At 43.0% G+C, this 13,519-nt stretch overlaps 1 protein-coding gene across 3 annotated transcripts in view; it reads right to left on the bottom strand.

Annotated features, from left to right (window-relative positions):
* The window catches only part of KLHL32 (kelch like family member 32), a 124,129-nt gene that overhangs the window by 9,014 nt on the left and 101,596 nt on the right, over positions 1 to 13,519 (bottom strand). For 2 of the 3 annotated variants that reach the window (XM_016220231.2, XM_087817521.1), the window contains 2 exons: positions 3,866 to 3,924; positions 684 to 876 (listed from right to left, as the gene is read on the bottom strand). In XM_016220231.2, coding sequence (XP_016075717.1) covers positions 684 to 876; positions 3,866 to 3,924 — 252 coding nt within the window. The remainder of the gene's footprint in view (positions 1 to 683; positions 877 to 3,865; positions 3,925 to 13,519) is intronic. The other variant, XM_087817522.1, reaches the window with a different exon arrangement.

The raw sequence follows: 13,519 nt of genomic DNA, 5'->3' as shown, positions 1-13,519 counted from the left end.
TCGACGTTAAACCGTCGCCAGGCTCTAGCCCACCCACCATTTTGCGCCTGTGATTTTCCTATTAGCCGGGCAGCCTGGAAGGGGCCTAGTCACCTGTGGATATTAATAACTTAGCACGCTGACAAGGGAGAAATCGTTTCCAACTCCACCAAGAAACACAGGAGTGAGCTGCCCACTGCTTTCCTTTCCTTCCTTTTGGGTTAAGGATGGTCCATACCCAGCGCTGCCCTGGGGGAAAGCCGGATGGGTGCCGGTGGCAGAAATGCCACCAACCCCCTAGGCACAGAACTGTTGGGAGAAAACAGCCAGAAACCACACCCAGCAATGACAGTGAAGACCATTCGGAGTTCACAGGAAATGACTAAAAGTAATGAGAAGTAAAAAAGGAATCGCTTCTGCGAAGAGTCATTAACCCTTCCAGCACCCGGCCCCCCCTTTGGATCAGAGCCCCCACGCTGACTGACGGACTGGACATGCCTCAGCCACACGAGGACACGCACAAAGGTCAGACAGGCCCCGAGAAACTAGGTGCTCAGCCACCCGATCAAGTGAAGTTTTGTGAGAAACAATGTGCACCTTTCGAGTTAACAGAAAGCAGTTGCTCCGTCACCGTGCACTTATCTTTAGCGGGGCGGCAGCCTGAATCTCTGCTGCCTCTGATCCGCCTAACGAAAGGTACTTGCCGGTCAACAGGGTGAAGCTGCAGCGCGTCCACTGGTCGGAGTCCATGCTGTAGGAGTCTATGTGCCGCACCAGGACGCGGTCGTTGTTGTAGTCCAGGTCGTTGCCGCCCAGCACGTAGAGCTTCCTGCGCACGGCAGCCATGGAGTGGTAGACCCTCCTCTGCAGCATGGGGCTGCGGCTGATCCACTTATTCTGGGGAAAGAAATCCAGGTGAAGTCTGTCAACAGGAGGCCTTCGTGGCAGCAGGCAGCTGTGCCTCGTTCGTAGCGGGGACCCTAATGTTCGTCCGTCCCCTTCTGTCTGAACGTTGTTTATATACTTTGAAAGGTGTGGGCTTCCTACCTGAGAACAAGGGCAGAATCACCCACATATTCCAACTCTGTTTTTCAACTTACATAAGGCGTGTCCTCCTGTGTGGGTTACATTTTATACGGCATTTTGCATTTGTAAGGGGAGCATATGAAAATATCGGAATTGAGAGAACTTCCTCATGCAAATTCCTGAAAAGTGCAGGGCGAGGTATACTGTCGACGGTGGTGTGATGACTGAGAAACAGCTCTGGGTCTCGAATGCCTGAGTTTCTCACCTGCGTGTAACCTTGAGCAATCGACGTAACCTCCCTGTGCCTGTTTCTCATCTGCAAAATGGGGATAATAATACCCACCTGACAAGCCTGCTGTGAAGGTGAAAGGAGCTAATACACATAAATAATCTAGAACAATGTCTCACACATAATAAATGTCCAATAAATAGACACTTTAAAAAAGTATCGTGATAATCACTGGCTACCCCAGGCCCCTACATAAGCTGGGGTGAGGATGGCCTGGCTGTTCTTTCTAAGATTGGCCTCTTGAGATCAATGAAAGAGCTAAGATTAGGTTCAGCAACAAACTCCTTCATTGTATCAGCCTCCTTTAATGTATTTACAATCACATTTTCTGTCAAACTGAGGAAAGTTCTTTCGAGGCATACATTTGCTTTGGTAGGAGGCCAAGTTTTACATGCTAACTTTAGGGAATATTTGGTTCTGGGTTACTCTCAATAATGAGAAAGGTATGCTCAGCCCCTCGTACCGTAAGGCTCCTATTTAAAATTAATGTAAAATTAGATACAAATAAAATATGTTGTTAATTTTAAATCTCAACTGAGTAAGGAACAGGTAAGTAAACCTAACAGTTTTCTTTCTAAATAAACACAAAATATCCAGGAACAACCCAGATTCCTTTTTGCCAAGAAAAATTTGGATTTCGACCAGAAAGAAATCATACGATGTTTTGAATACATAGAATTTCACCAGCTCACAAAGCTGTAAAGGAAGAAGAAAAAACGTTTTGTATAAATATTGATCCGTTGATGAAAGCATATCTATTAACTCATTTCTAATTTCTCTTTTAAAGATACGCAAAAAAAGAAAAAGAAAGTGGTTTGTACAACTTAAAAGGCTTGCATTTATCTGTTTCTCTTTTTTAAACATGTCATAATAAGAATCTCTTTCCAATTAAATGTCTTCTTTAATAAAATAGTCAAACCTTTCTTTCAGGTATTCCGCTAAGAAATATCTTTAATACATTACACATGAGTGGATTTAACTCAAAACTCTGATGATGCTTTCCTTAGGATGCCTCCTCCGAGGCAACCCGTGACAGCATTAGGAATCAGTGTTTGCATGAGCAGCCCATTCCCCTGCCATAGGACTATGGACTCCATCTGCTTTGCAAAGCCTGCCTGCATCCCCTGATTATAGCCTCAGCTTCCTTCACTGCCGTGCCTGCCAGGTGAGCCGACAACCGCAGCAAAGGCAAAGAAGCAGAGAGGCCTGGTGGGGTCATTCCTAATAAGCTAGCATGTGAATACTAATCAGTGGTGGGGAAGCAGAGGTCACCCCAGCCTGCCTGCTGGCAGGTAGCAATGTGCTCTGTGGCAGATGGCAGGCATTATCGACGCTCCACAAAGGCCTAGAAGAGAAATAAGCACCGGGGCTGAATGATAGAGTTATTGAGATTCCGAGCAAGATGCAAGCAGATGTGATGTTTGCCAGTACCCACCGTAAACAATATGCCAGCGGAATTTTTAAAAAGAGCATGTGTGTACAAACAGGAAACAGAAGTCATTTGAGAAATGTTAACACCTTCTTCCTCTTTAACCATGTGTGCACTGAACTCAAGCCACTGCAATTAATGATCCCTCCTGAGACGTCTGGCCCATGGACATGTGGTCTCTGAAATCTACAGCTTCTAATGACATCAGGAAACACACTTGCAGAGACAGAAATCCCTTCATTAAATTCAGAATTAAGTAATTGTTAAAATAAAAAGATTCCACATAGACTGAGGTCACTTTGGACACGCATTCGACGGCTAATCCCAAACCAGACAGCTAATGCCAACCTGTTGTTTCATGTTCCATTATCTTCAGCTGAGGGACATTAAATCCCCAGATTAAATCATTTGGAATATTGTCATAATCATGAAAAACACTTACATTGCCTAAATCATAGAAATAGCAAATTTCAGCAAACTATTTGCTAAAGTCACAGATATTTTGGTAGAAGAAAAAAGAATAAAAACAGTTCTTTTGGGGAGAAAAGACGTTATGTGTGCATGAGAAGTGGACAGAGGGAGGGACAGGCACCATCGAAATGCTTCCAGGTCAGGGCCCAGCTGTTAGATGAGAAACCACCTCTTCAGATACTTCTACTTGGGACTTGTCCTAGACACTGTTCTAGGACATTTGGGCTATACTGAGTTAAATAAAAGTTATTATTTTATTTTGGAATAATGAAACCATACGCATGGCCCCACCCCCAAATGACATGCCTTCTAAAAGGACATAGCCACAGGACACTTCAAATCCTTTCTTTGGATGCCTCTGAATATGAACAGCTACTTGATATAATGGAAATAGAAGGTATTTAACTTATCAGCGTATCTTCTTTTTTTCTATATTGTGCAAAACTCTGAAAGAGTTAAGCATTTTGTATAGCATAAAACTCAAAGAGCTGAAATTTTATGAGAAAAAAAAGCGAGCAAAATGCAGCTTATCCAGATGCTTCCTTTTTTCTATACAGGTTTAAGATGCACGTGTGTGCGTATAGACCCGGCATTGCAACTACTAATTACTGTGGAAATCTTCTGAAATTCATTTTAATTAAGGTAATGAGCTCTTCTTATAGGAGTCTTACCTGGTTAGGTTCATATACCATTAGTCTGTTCTGATACTGTGCCGTGTTAGTTACTCCACCTGTAATGGATTAACATGTGTTAGAGCTTCCATGAGTGAGAACAGGCTATTCCAACCTAAGAATGAGATACACTTAAGAAAAATTAGCTGCTGCTGCGTATCTGTTTGTATACCCTTGTGGTGAACCCATGACATAATTAAGAAGCTTATTGTTGAAGCAGTTTCATTTTCAAGAAACATTTCAGAAGCAATCCAGTTGAGAGCAAGCAACAAGTATGCTGAGATCAGCAAGAGGCCCCCAATCCTGGAAGGCTGCTCTGCGTGGCCAGAATGCGGGGAGATGGATGGGAGGGCGTGGGAGTGAACTCAGCACAGACAGACCTCTGCAATTTATGCCAGGAACATGGTTATAGGGAAAATTCTTGCCTTTCGCTAAATTAACAATTTTACAGTTCTAACTTTCCATATACTAACACAGTGTGAGATCTCTTTCGAAAAAGCATATCTAAGAAAATATGTTACTTATTGAAAGAAATCTAGAGCCAGTGCTATCCAATAGAACACAAGAACCACAAATGCGAGTCACATATGCAGTTTTAATTTTTCTAGTAGTCACATTAAAAGTAAAAACAAACAGTGAAATGAAACCAAATATAAATTTCATTTCACTCAAAAATAGCCAAAATATTATCTTTTCAATATGAAATTAATGTAAAAAATATTGAGATATTTTATATATATTTTTTCATACTAAGTCTTCAAAATCCAGTGTGTATCTGACACAGCGTATCTCAGCCCAGGTTAGCCATGTTTCAAGCACTCAGCGAGCTACATGCAGCTAATGACTGCCATACTGGGCAGCACAGTTCTAGAGTCCAGGAGCTGCTGACCTCAACGTCTTTGAAGCCCTCCCTCTTGACAACCACTTAGATCCCAAAGACTTGAGACCTCCTGCTTAATCAAGAGCCACTAAAAAATCATTACACATTTAGCTAAGTTTCTCATACTTTTCATGTTTGTGGTATACACTGAGCCCTATAAAACCCAGAAATAATGTATTCTACTTTAATTTTTACCATTAAATGGAAAAAGTAAAAAAAACAATACATAAAACAGCAGAGAGAGAAAATAATACGGTATCAAATGTTAGGTAATAACAGAAACATAAGACCCTCCTCAAATTCTATCTTTAGAAATATCGCCTCATACCTAGTACTAGATACTTGTGTAAAATGAATAACATTCTTATTTTAATAAGTATCACAAAGCAGCAGCTACTTTTGCCATAGATATCTAAAATTGAGCCAGACTAAAAAGTTTTCTACTGAAATTTTTTAATTTAAAAAATTAGTACCGTTACAATACTGTCCAAGACAGCCTTAACATCCCTCTCACCTTGACTAAGCTTAGGCAGGCTTCCTCCTGCCGCTAGGCCCCTGGCTTCCCTTTTCTTAGAGCATTTACCTTAGAAAACTTCTAATTATAAATTCGTTCCCTGCCTCTTTAAGATGTAAATCATTTAAGAAGCTTCTTGCAAGTTTTAGAACTAGGAATATCTTCCTCAAAGTTCTGGGAGCTAGCCCACTGAAACGTCATAATCAGGGAAGGTAATGCCCCATGTATGCAGAGTAGGAGCCCAACTTTGGTGGCTGCCATTCAGCAAACACGCATGGCCTAATCACAGGGAAAAACATTTACAAACTCAGGGGCAAAGAATGTGCTCAACACATCACACTGATCAACCTCCCTCCAAAAGTCCTTCAGTACTTTTCCACTAGCTCACCCCAGTACTTAAAAACCCTCTTGCCTCTCTTGTTTTTCAGAGGGGTTGATTTCAGGCTGCACTATAGTCTCTCTCCAACAGTGCAAGAGTCTTGAATGAAGGCTTCCTTGTCTATTTTACTTTGTCCACTGTAATTTTTGCTTTGACAGTTCAGATACTTTGAATAGGTTGCCACCATCAACTCCATGGACAGGAGTCAAGTCAACCAGAATCTAGAGGATTCATGCATAATCCTCAACTGAACTAGAATTGCCAATCAATACTAATGGATACATGAGGAGAGAGAACCTGTCCATGGCAATCATCACTCTCATTCAACTCTAGTAAAGAGATATCTTTCCTATAATTGACCTTGGTGATTATTAACTGGGGGGCTTTTTATTTTTGTAATTCTCTCTGAAGCTTGCAACCACTTTTTAAGCTCAATAAAAAATTTGTCCAAGTTGGAAATCCAAATAACAGAAAGAAATGAGCTTCCTGCCCTCAAAAATAAATCTTCTCTGTGTTTCTCACTGAATGTGTCATTTTAAAAATGAAAAAGAAAACACACCTGAGAAAGCTGAGGCTGAAATGCCTACACGGAGCCAAAATGTATCTCAAAATAAATACAGAGGTACGTTTGCCTTTTCCTCCCAACCTTCCTTTTCTTACCTGATTAAAAATGGAATGTCCAATAATTCTTTCTACACAAGAAAATCAAACCTATGGAGATCTCACAAGTCTTCAGTGTTAAAATGATTGCCAAGTTTTGATCCAGGCCATCACCGCCAGATTAATGTCCAGCTCACCTATAATCATTTCTCCAAATGAGGGGGAACAGAGGTGAAGCTCCCACCCACTATTTCCAAACTCTGATGGTTTATCTACTTGTTTTAGAAATATGGGACAGAATTAATATCGACTGCAGTAAACTATCTGTTTATGACACTATTTGAAAATATTTACACTACTATATGTACCCGACTCTGCCCATTATAGATTAAATGCACCACCAATGGATTAGAATGTAGCTATTACACCCTCTCTCCCAAGCAGGGCACACAGTTTATCTTTACACTCTTCAGAATTATTATTTACTGTCTCCCACAGCTGCATCAGCTGCATTGAAATGCAGTGGGTTTTTTCCTGAATCTGCACTCAGTAATTAGATTCCTTACCGTCACATACACATTTTCACTCACATGACAATGTTTAGAATGGGGATATTGGGTTACTAAGTTGGGAGTAAAAACAGAAGTCCTAGTTAGTTATTTGGTTGATTACTTCTAGAATGCTAAGCCACAGGAGGTGCCTAAAAATGAGTGCTGTAACTTTGCCAAGTCAGGATTGCAAGGGAAAAATCTTAGAAATTGGTTTTATTGCATTTCCCCTTTGAAATAATTTATAAATGAGCATATAAATAAAAACAATTTCTTCTCAGTACAAAAAAATAAAATTTTAAAAAAGCATCCAAGTTTTCCATCCACATGTCTCTGGAAGTGTTACTCATTGGCAGAGCTCTGTCATTATATTCCCTTCACATAACACTCCTCGCTTTGAGATTCATCTGCTGAAATGAGATGCTAAGGATTTGCATACAGATTTGACTATACAAAAATAGATATGGAATTAATAACAGTCGCTATATGTTTTAATTTCTCCCAGACTGGAGTACCCTTGCCTGCAGCAGTATTCCTGGCTTTGAAAGTCATCAAGCTGATTTGTCTGCTCTGGGTTACGACGCCACATGCTGCTCTACTGTCCCCTGCAATCAAAGCCTTGCAAAGATAGATTCCATGCCATCGAGTATATTTTATAGATTGGCAGTTTTGATCTCTCTCCCCCACCCCAGGGGGGAATAATCTGCATCTTAACAGCTTTCTATAGATACATCTGTCATTAAATATGCCATTTCGTATCAGCATCCATTTTTAAAGCCAAGTTTTCCCTAACTTTGAAGTGCCACAGTCAAAGTTAAGACTTTCAGCCAAAATTGAAAATGAACAACCCTGTCTTATACTCTTGCGCTGTGACTTAAAGATATACGGCAGGTTCCCCCAAAGTCAAATAAGTCTTTAAAAACTGCCAGAAGGAATGAAAAGTTACCACCATGCTACCAGCAGTGAGCAATGCTTTCTATCATTGAGACAAGACTAAAGCATTTTTCTTAAGCTTCCCTGTTCACCTCCCCACAATGTGTTGTGACAAATGGATGAATGCATACCAGCGAGAGGATGACAGGTGACTGCCAAACAAGCAATCCTTGTCTGCACTACTGAGAATTCAGACTCCCAAAAACTCACTCTGTTCAAGAGCAACAACTGGTCAATGCTGATGGTGTCTATAAAATAGTGTGTTTAGAAAAAGCAACCTTCAGTATATGTTGATCAGGGTAGGTCAAGTCTGGGAGCTCTGCTAATTTTTTTTCAAGGACAGAAAATACCTCTGTTGACACAGTCCTGCATTAGTACAGCACTAGTACCCTTACTAGGACGAGCAAGGTGCAAAGAACCAAATGTGCCCATGTCCTTAGGGAACATGCCCCAGGCTGGAATTCTTCTGGCCAGTTCAGGATTGTGGAAAACCATCCCAAGATTTTTGCAAGTCTCTTGGAGGCCTGCAGTGCCCAGCTCACGCTAGTTGAGGGGGAGTTTCTGGATGGGCTGTGGCATCAATAAGCTCCTTTATGACTCTTTCTGTGGGGGAACCATTTAACGCAGCCAAACTTAGGTTCCTTATGATCAACACGGAGATGATGGAATCTCTCTCATTGGTTTTAGATGAAGTATAAGGCATGCTATAGAGGCAATCCACAAAGGGAAGTTTACTACAAACTGTACTAGTTTGTTTATGCAAATTTCTTACTATTTCCATAAAAGGCACAAATGAGTATGTATGGGATATTGAAAAAACAACAAAGTATGGAATACTGAATTAATAATGAAGGAATTCTGTAGTCTGAAATAGAGTTCTTATAACTCCTTCTAATAACTAGAATTACTGATTGGCTTGTAAGGATATCAAAGGCTTTTTCCTTCTTTAAGAGTTTAAGCATCTCTGTAAACTTGCTCCAGTTCTCAAAAGACTAAAACTTCACACTTACAATCTAATTACCAAAAGAATGACCTGGCATTGGATGTGAGTTAATATCAGTCATTTTTTTTTTATACAAACTCATTATTAGTCCTTGATAAAAGGGACAGCATGGGAATATTTGCAATAAATGCAACAATAAGCTTTTTTGTTATCTATTTTACACATTAGACTGTCCATATTTTTGGAGTGTTTATAATGCTACATCAACAATTAAAGTCAAGAATCACTCTTGAATCACTCTTCAAGAATTAGCATCTTGAATAGAAGTATACTTAGTCCATGCATTGAATTAAAACTAGTGTCCATATTATTTCTGTCACACTTGAGCAAACCACACAAATGGATGGCTCATTAATATACTCAAAATATGCAAAGAAAGTATCAAATTTACAAAACATCTATAATGGCAGGCTTGATGCACTTGAACATAAAGTGTCTTTACATCACCTACAGTGAACAGATGTAAACTTGTGACCCAAAGTATGTAAAGTATGTCCAATATGCTATTTTAAATAAGTGAAATTATAAACAAGGGTAAAATCTACCACAATGCTGATGTCAGCTGCCCTTCGAAATCTCAATAAAATTCCCTTTCCCATTTCTCATTCCGTAGAAAGCTGAAACCCCATCTCCAAAGATTTCTGCGTGTTCCTAGGAGGGTTAAGCTCTCAAGGTCACCTCGGCTTGTCTCTGTTGTCCTGGCTTGGCTACGCTGTTGTTGGATCTTTAACTGAATTCTTTGGCCATTCCCCGTTTCCATGATGTAGCTTTAACCTCCTCTCCTCTTAAGAAGAAAGTGACACATTTCCTACATTCTTAGGTAGAGATTTAGCTCACCCATTATCCTATCTTCTTTTTCTAGGTTCACCCTGACAGACACAAATGGATCATCTAAACAAAGGCTGTTCTCTCCATGAGAAGAATCCTGGAGTCAACGGGGTGGACTTACTTTATTAACTACATAAACGAACAATTTTAAAGGCCACTGGACTTTCTACCTTATAACATGTAATCCTTGCAGAAAACAATGTCCTAATCCAAACCAACGCATTTTAGAGAAGCTCCTTATTATCACTAAATTTCTTTTTAACTTTATATTACCATTCACGTTTTAGAAACTGAACTACAGAACCACAAAAAGGAAGACGTTGTGTGGCTCAGCTCTGTGTCCTGAGAAAGAGAGTCAGTGAAACAGTAAAAGGTAATGAAATGATTGTTGATTCTAAACAAATCTGCAGGTTTAACTATTCTCCTATGTATTTGGAAGTTCTTACACTGTGGGCATGTCTTTTGAGATCTCTGTCGTCGTGATAAACAGCTGGTTTGTGTGGTGTCACGGGAAAAGCATGGTGCTCAGAAGCCAGAGACACAGAGATCAAATTCCGACTTTGTCAAATACTAGCTGTGTGATCTGGGAAATCATTTAACCTCTTTAAGCCTCATTCCCTGAGCAGCAATTTGAGGGTAAACAAAGTGCTATTTCTCCAGCATAAAGGGAAGCCGGTTAGGATGAAGGCTTCGTTAATCATGTTGGAGAAGGTAGGTGATCTGACGTTTGGCTTCCATATCATTCAATACTGTGGTGGTTTTGTTTTATTTTTTAAATGTTTGTTTATTTATTTTAAATTAAATGTATTGGGGTGACATTGGTTAATAAAATGATGTTGGTTTCAAGCGCACAGTTCTATGATACATTATTTGTATATTGTGGTGGTGGTTTTGTTTTAATCTCTTTCAGATGGGGAGTCGTGAGGGTTGGGGCAGAAGCAAAAAAACAGGAGAAAAACTGACTGCGAGGGCAGCTGGTTGCTACAATAAAGCAACAAAGAAGATTTTAACCTTAGTGGCCATTCCAGTTCGCTAGGAACTTTTAAATGGACGTGCCAAGTGTTCAAGCTCCAAACCTCCACCAGCAGGAGGCTTCCCCTCCTGGAGCTGCCTCCAGGGCAGCAGACAGAGCCTGTCCTCTGCGCTCACTGCCTCCCCAAACCTTCAGCCCTCGGCAGGCCCCTCGGTGGGAGCCCAGCACGCTGAACCCCTTCCGAGAGCATCCTTCGAGGTCATGCCCGCCTGAAACCTTCCATCGTGACTGAAGCCAAGGACCTGCCTTCTCCAGTTCTCTGCTGAGCACGACCAAAATATAGGACCGATATTTGCAAACTGAGCCCCACGTTTTTGTGGTTCCCGACCAGTAGCACGGGCTCTGACCCTTCGCTTCTCTTTCACACGTCGGTTCCCTCTGTTGTCTCTCAGGGGCTTCTTCCAAGGCCACTTCGGATGCTCTACCCAGTCCTGACACTGCACAGCCCGGGCAGGCAGCCCTGTGGCTCACGTGGCTCCGTGGAGAAGGCACCTCCCCAGGACCCTGCCCCTCACCTGTGGGACTGTCCACACCCAGCACATTCTCCCCGTGGGCGGGGTGCTGGGCCAGAAGGCCGCCCGGTAAGCTCGGGCTCGGGAGAGGCTTAGCCGATGGCCGGCCTCTTGCAAACGCAGCCTAACCTGCGGTTCGCTCCCACTTTCCACTGCCACCGCCACTCACCGCATTCTAGCCGCCACCTTCCCCACCCCGACACGGCTGTCACTGAACCTCCAAGTGGTTCCTCATTAAAGAATGCGGAGGAAATGCGCGTCCCTGTGCGTGGGACCCCACTCAGCCCGCCTTCTCCAGCACTCCTCCTGGGACCTGGCCCGTCCCACACTCCCGGCCCCACCTTCCCTAGCTCCCCCTCTGCATCTTCTCCACTCGCGTTTCCCCACCTTCCGCCCTGGTCCCTTTCCAGACCCTCCCTTGCCCGTCGGTCCCCTCACACTCTCCGCCACCTCACTGTATCTCCCTGGCTTTGCTGAGACAACCTCCTTGCTTACATCTGCTCTGAGAAACAGAGCAAGGTCCTCTCCCTGAGTCTGAGGGGAGGGGGTGTTGAGGGAAGTGAGGCCACTCGTGGGGGGTTAGAGAGGTCTTGGGGAGCTGTGTGTGTACCAGCCCAGCCCTCCTGTCCACTGGCCTCCTCCCACAGGGAGCAGCTGCCCAGCCCAGACACAGGCGGAGTGGATCACTGGGTCGGGGAGCAGCTGCCCAGCCCAGACACAGACGGAGTGGATCACTGGGTCGGGGAGCAGCTGCCCAGCCCAGACACAGGCGGAGTGGATCACTGGGTCAGGGAGCAGCTGCCCAGCCCAGACACAGGCGGAGTGGATCACTGGGTCGGGGAGCAGCTGCCCAGCCCAGACACAGGTGGAGTGGATCACTGGGTCGGGGAGCAGCTGCCCAGCCCAGACACAGGTGGAGTGGATCACTGGGTCAGGGAGCAGCTGCCCAGCCCAGACACAGGCGGAGTGGATCACTGGGTCGGGGAGCAGCTGCCCAGCCCAGACACAGGCGGAGTGGATCACTGGGTCGGGGAGCAGCTGCCCAGCCCAGACACAGACGGAGTGGATCACTGGGTCGGGGAGCAGCTGCTCAGCCCAGACACAGACGGAGTTGATCACTGGGTTTGTCCAACACTGTGTGCTTGCCAGGGGGCAAAAGAATTATTGAAATGATTGGACCATGAAGCCCAAGCATGAGGACAGGAGGGTTAATGGGTAAGAAAGAAGTAGCCAATGGACAGGAAGCCAAGTTAGGCTAAAGGGGCTGCAAACTTTTAAAAAATCTCTTATTTCTCCCTGCTTTGCACTATTTCTGTACCTACCAACGACTTCTATCATCACACAGAGCACATGATATTCTATAATTATCTGTTTAAGTCTGTTCCCTCTGTTATACCAAGAGCCCCAGCATGAGACCTTTGTCTTCCTCTACTTTGTCCCTCTAACACTAACCCAGAATAAGACTGAATGAGCTCAGGAACCCTGCTCAGCCTCTCCTGGTTGGTAAGTGCAGCAAGTTTCATGTGAGTGTGACCGTAGTCTGTGAACTCAGTGCACCACTATCCGGCCTCTGCCGCGCCCCCTGTTAGTTCCCAATATTTTGCATATAATTTTTTAGATGCAAGCACAGCATTTGCACAGATAGAGTAAAGCTAAAGCGATGGCATTAAAAAAATGTTAATGAAAATGTACACTGTTCTAATCTTAATGAATACTAGAAAAGTGAAATCCCTTTAGTAGGTTTGAATAAATTAAAGTTATTTAAAATGGGGCAATGCTAGTAGCTTCATCTAAATTTAATAAAAATAAAACTAAACATACCTTCTAGGGAGTTAAAGAAGCTTTAACAACTGTTCTTTCATTAATGAAATATCTGCAAAAATCCTTGACTGTCAGATCCTAGAGGGCTGGAAGGGTGTTTGCTGAATTGATCTCATTTACCTACGAACCAGCACTAGACTTCGTAAGAATGCAGCACTCACCAAAGGCTCAAGAAAGCACGAAGCACTGCTTTTGGGGAAATGCAGTAGCATTTGTCTTATTTTTATAGTTTTGTGGGTTTTAAAAAAATATCTCTTCACTGATTTCAGAGAGAGGAAGGGAGAGGGAGAGAGAGAAACATCAATGATGAGAGAGTCGTCATTGATCGGCTGCCTCTTGCATGCCCCCCACTGGGGATCGAGCCCACAACTGGGGCATGTGCTCTGACCAGGAATCGAACCTCGATCTCCCAGATCCTAGGTTGATGCTCAACCACAGAGCCACTCCCGGCCAAGCTTATTTTTATAGTTTTAAAGCACTGCTTTTGTCGTTAGCTTCTCATTATCCTGCTGATTTTTGACAAAAATGAAAAGGTAAGTTGTTCTGCAAGAGGAGCTCAGGATTAACTTTCACTCACAAAAAAGGATCTTTTTAGTAGTTCAC

Source organism: Miniopterus natalensis, chromosome 5 (genome assembly GCF_054644295.1).
Source record: "Miniopterus natalensis isolate mMinNat1 chromosome 5, mMinNat1.hap1, whole genome shotgun sequence".
NCBI classification, from domain to species: domain Eukaryota; kingdom Metazoa; phylum Chordata; class Mammalia; order Chiroptera; family Miniopteridae; genus Miniopterus; species Miniopterus natalensis.
Note: the sequence above shows the minus strand (reverse complement) of the source record. Positions and strands in the feature narration are given on the sequence as shown.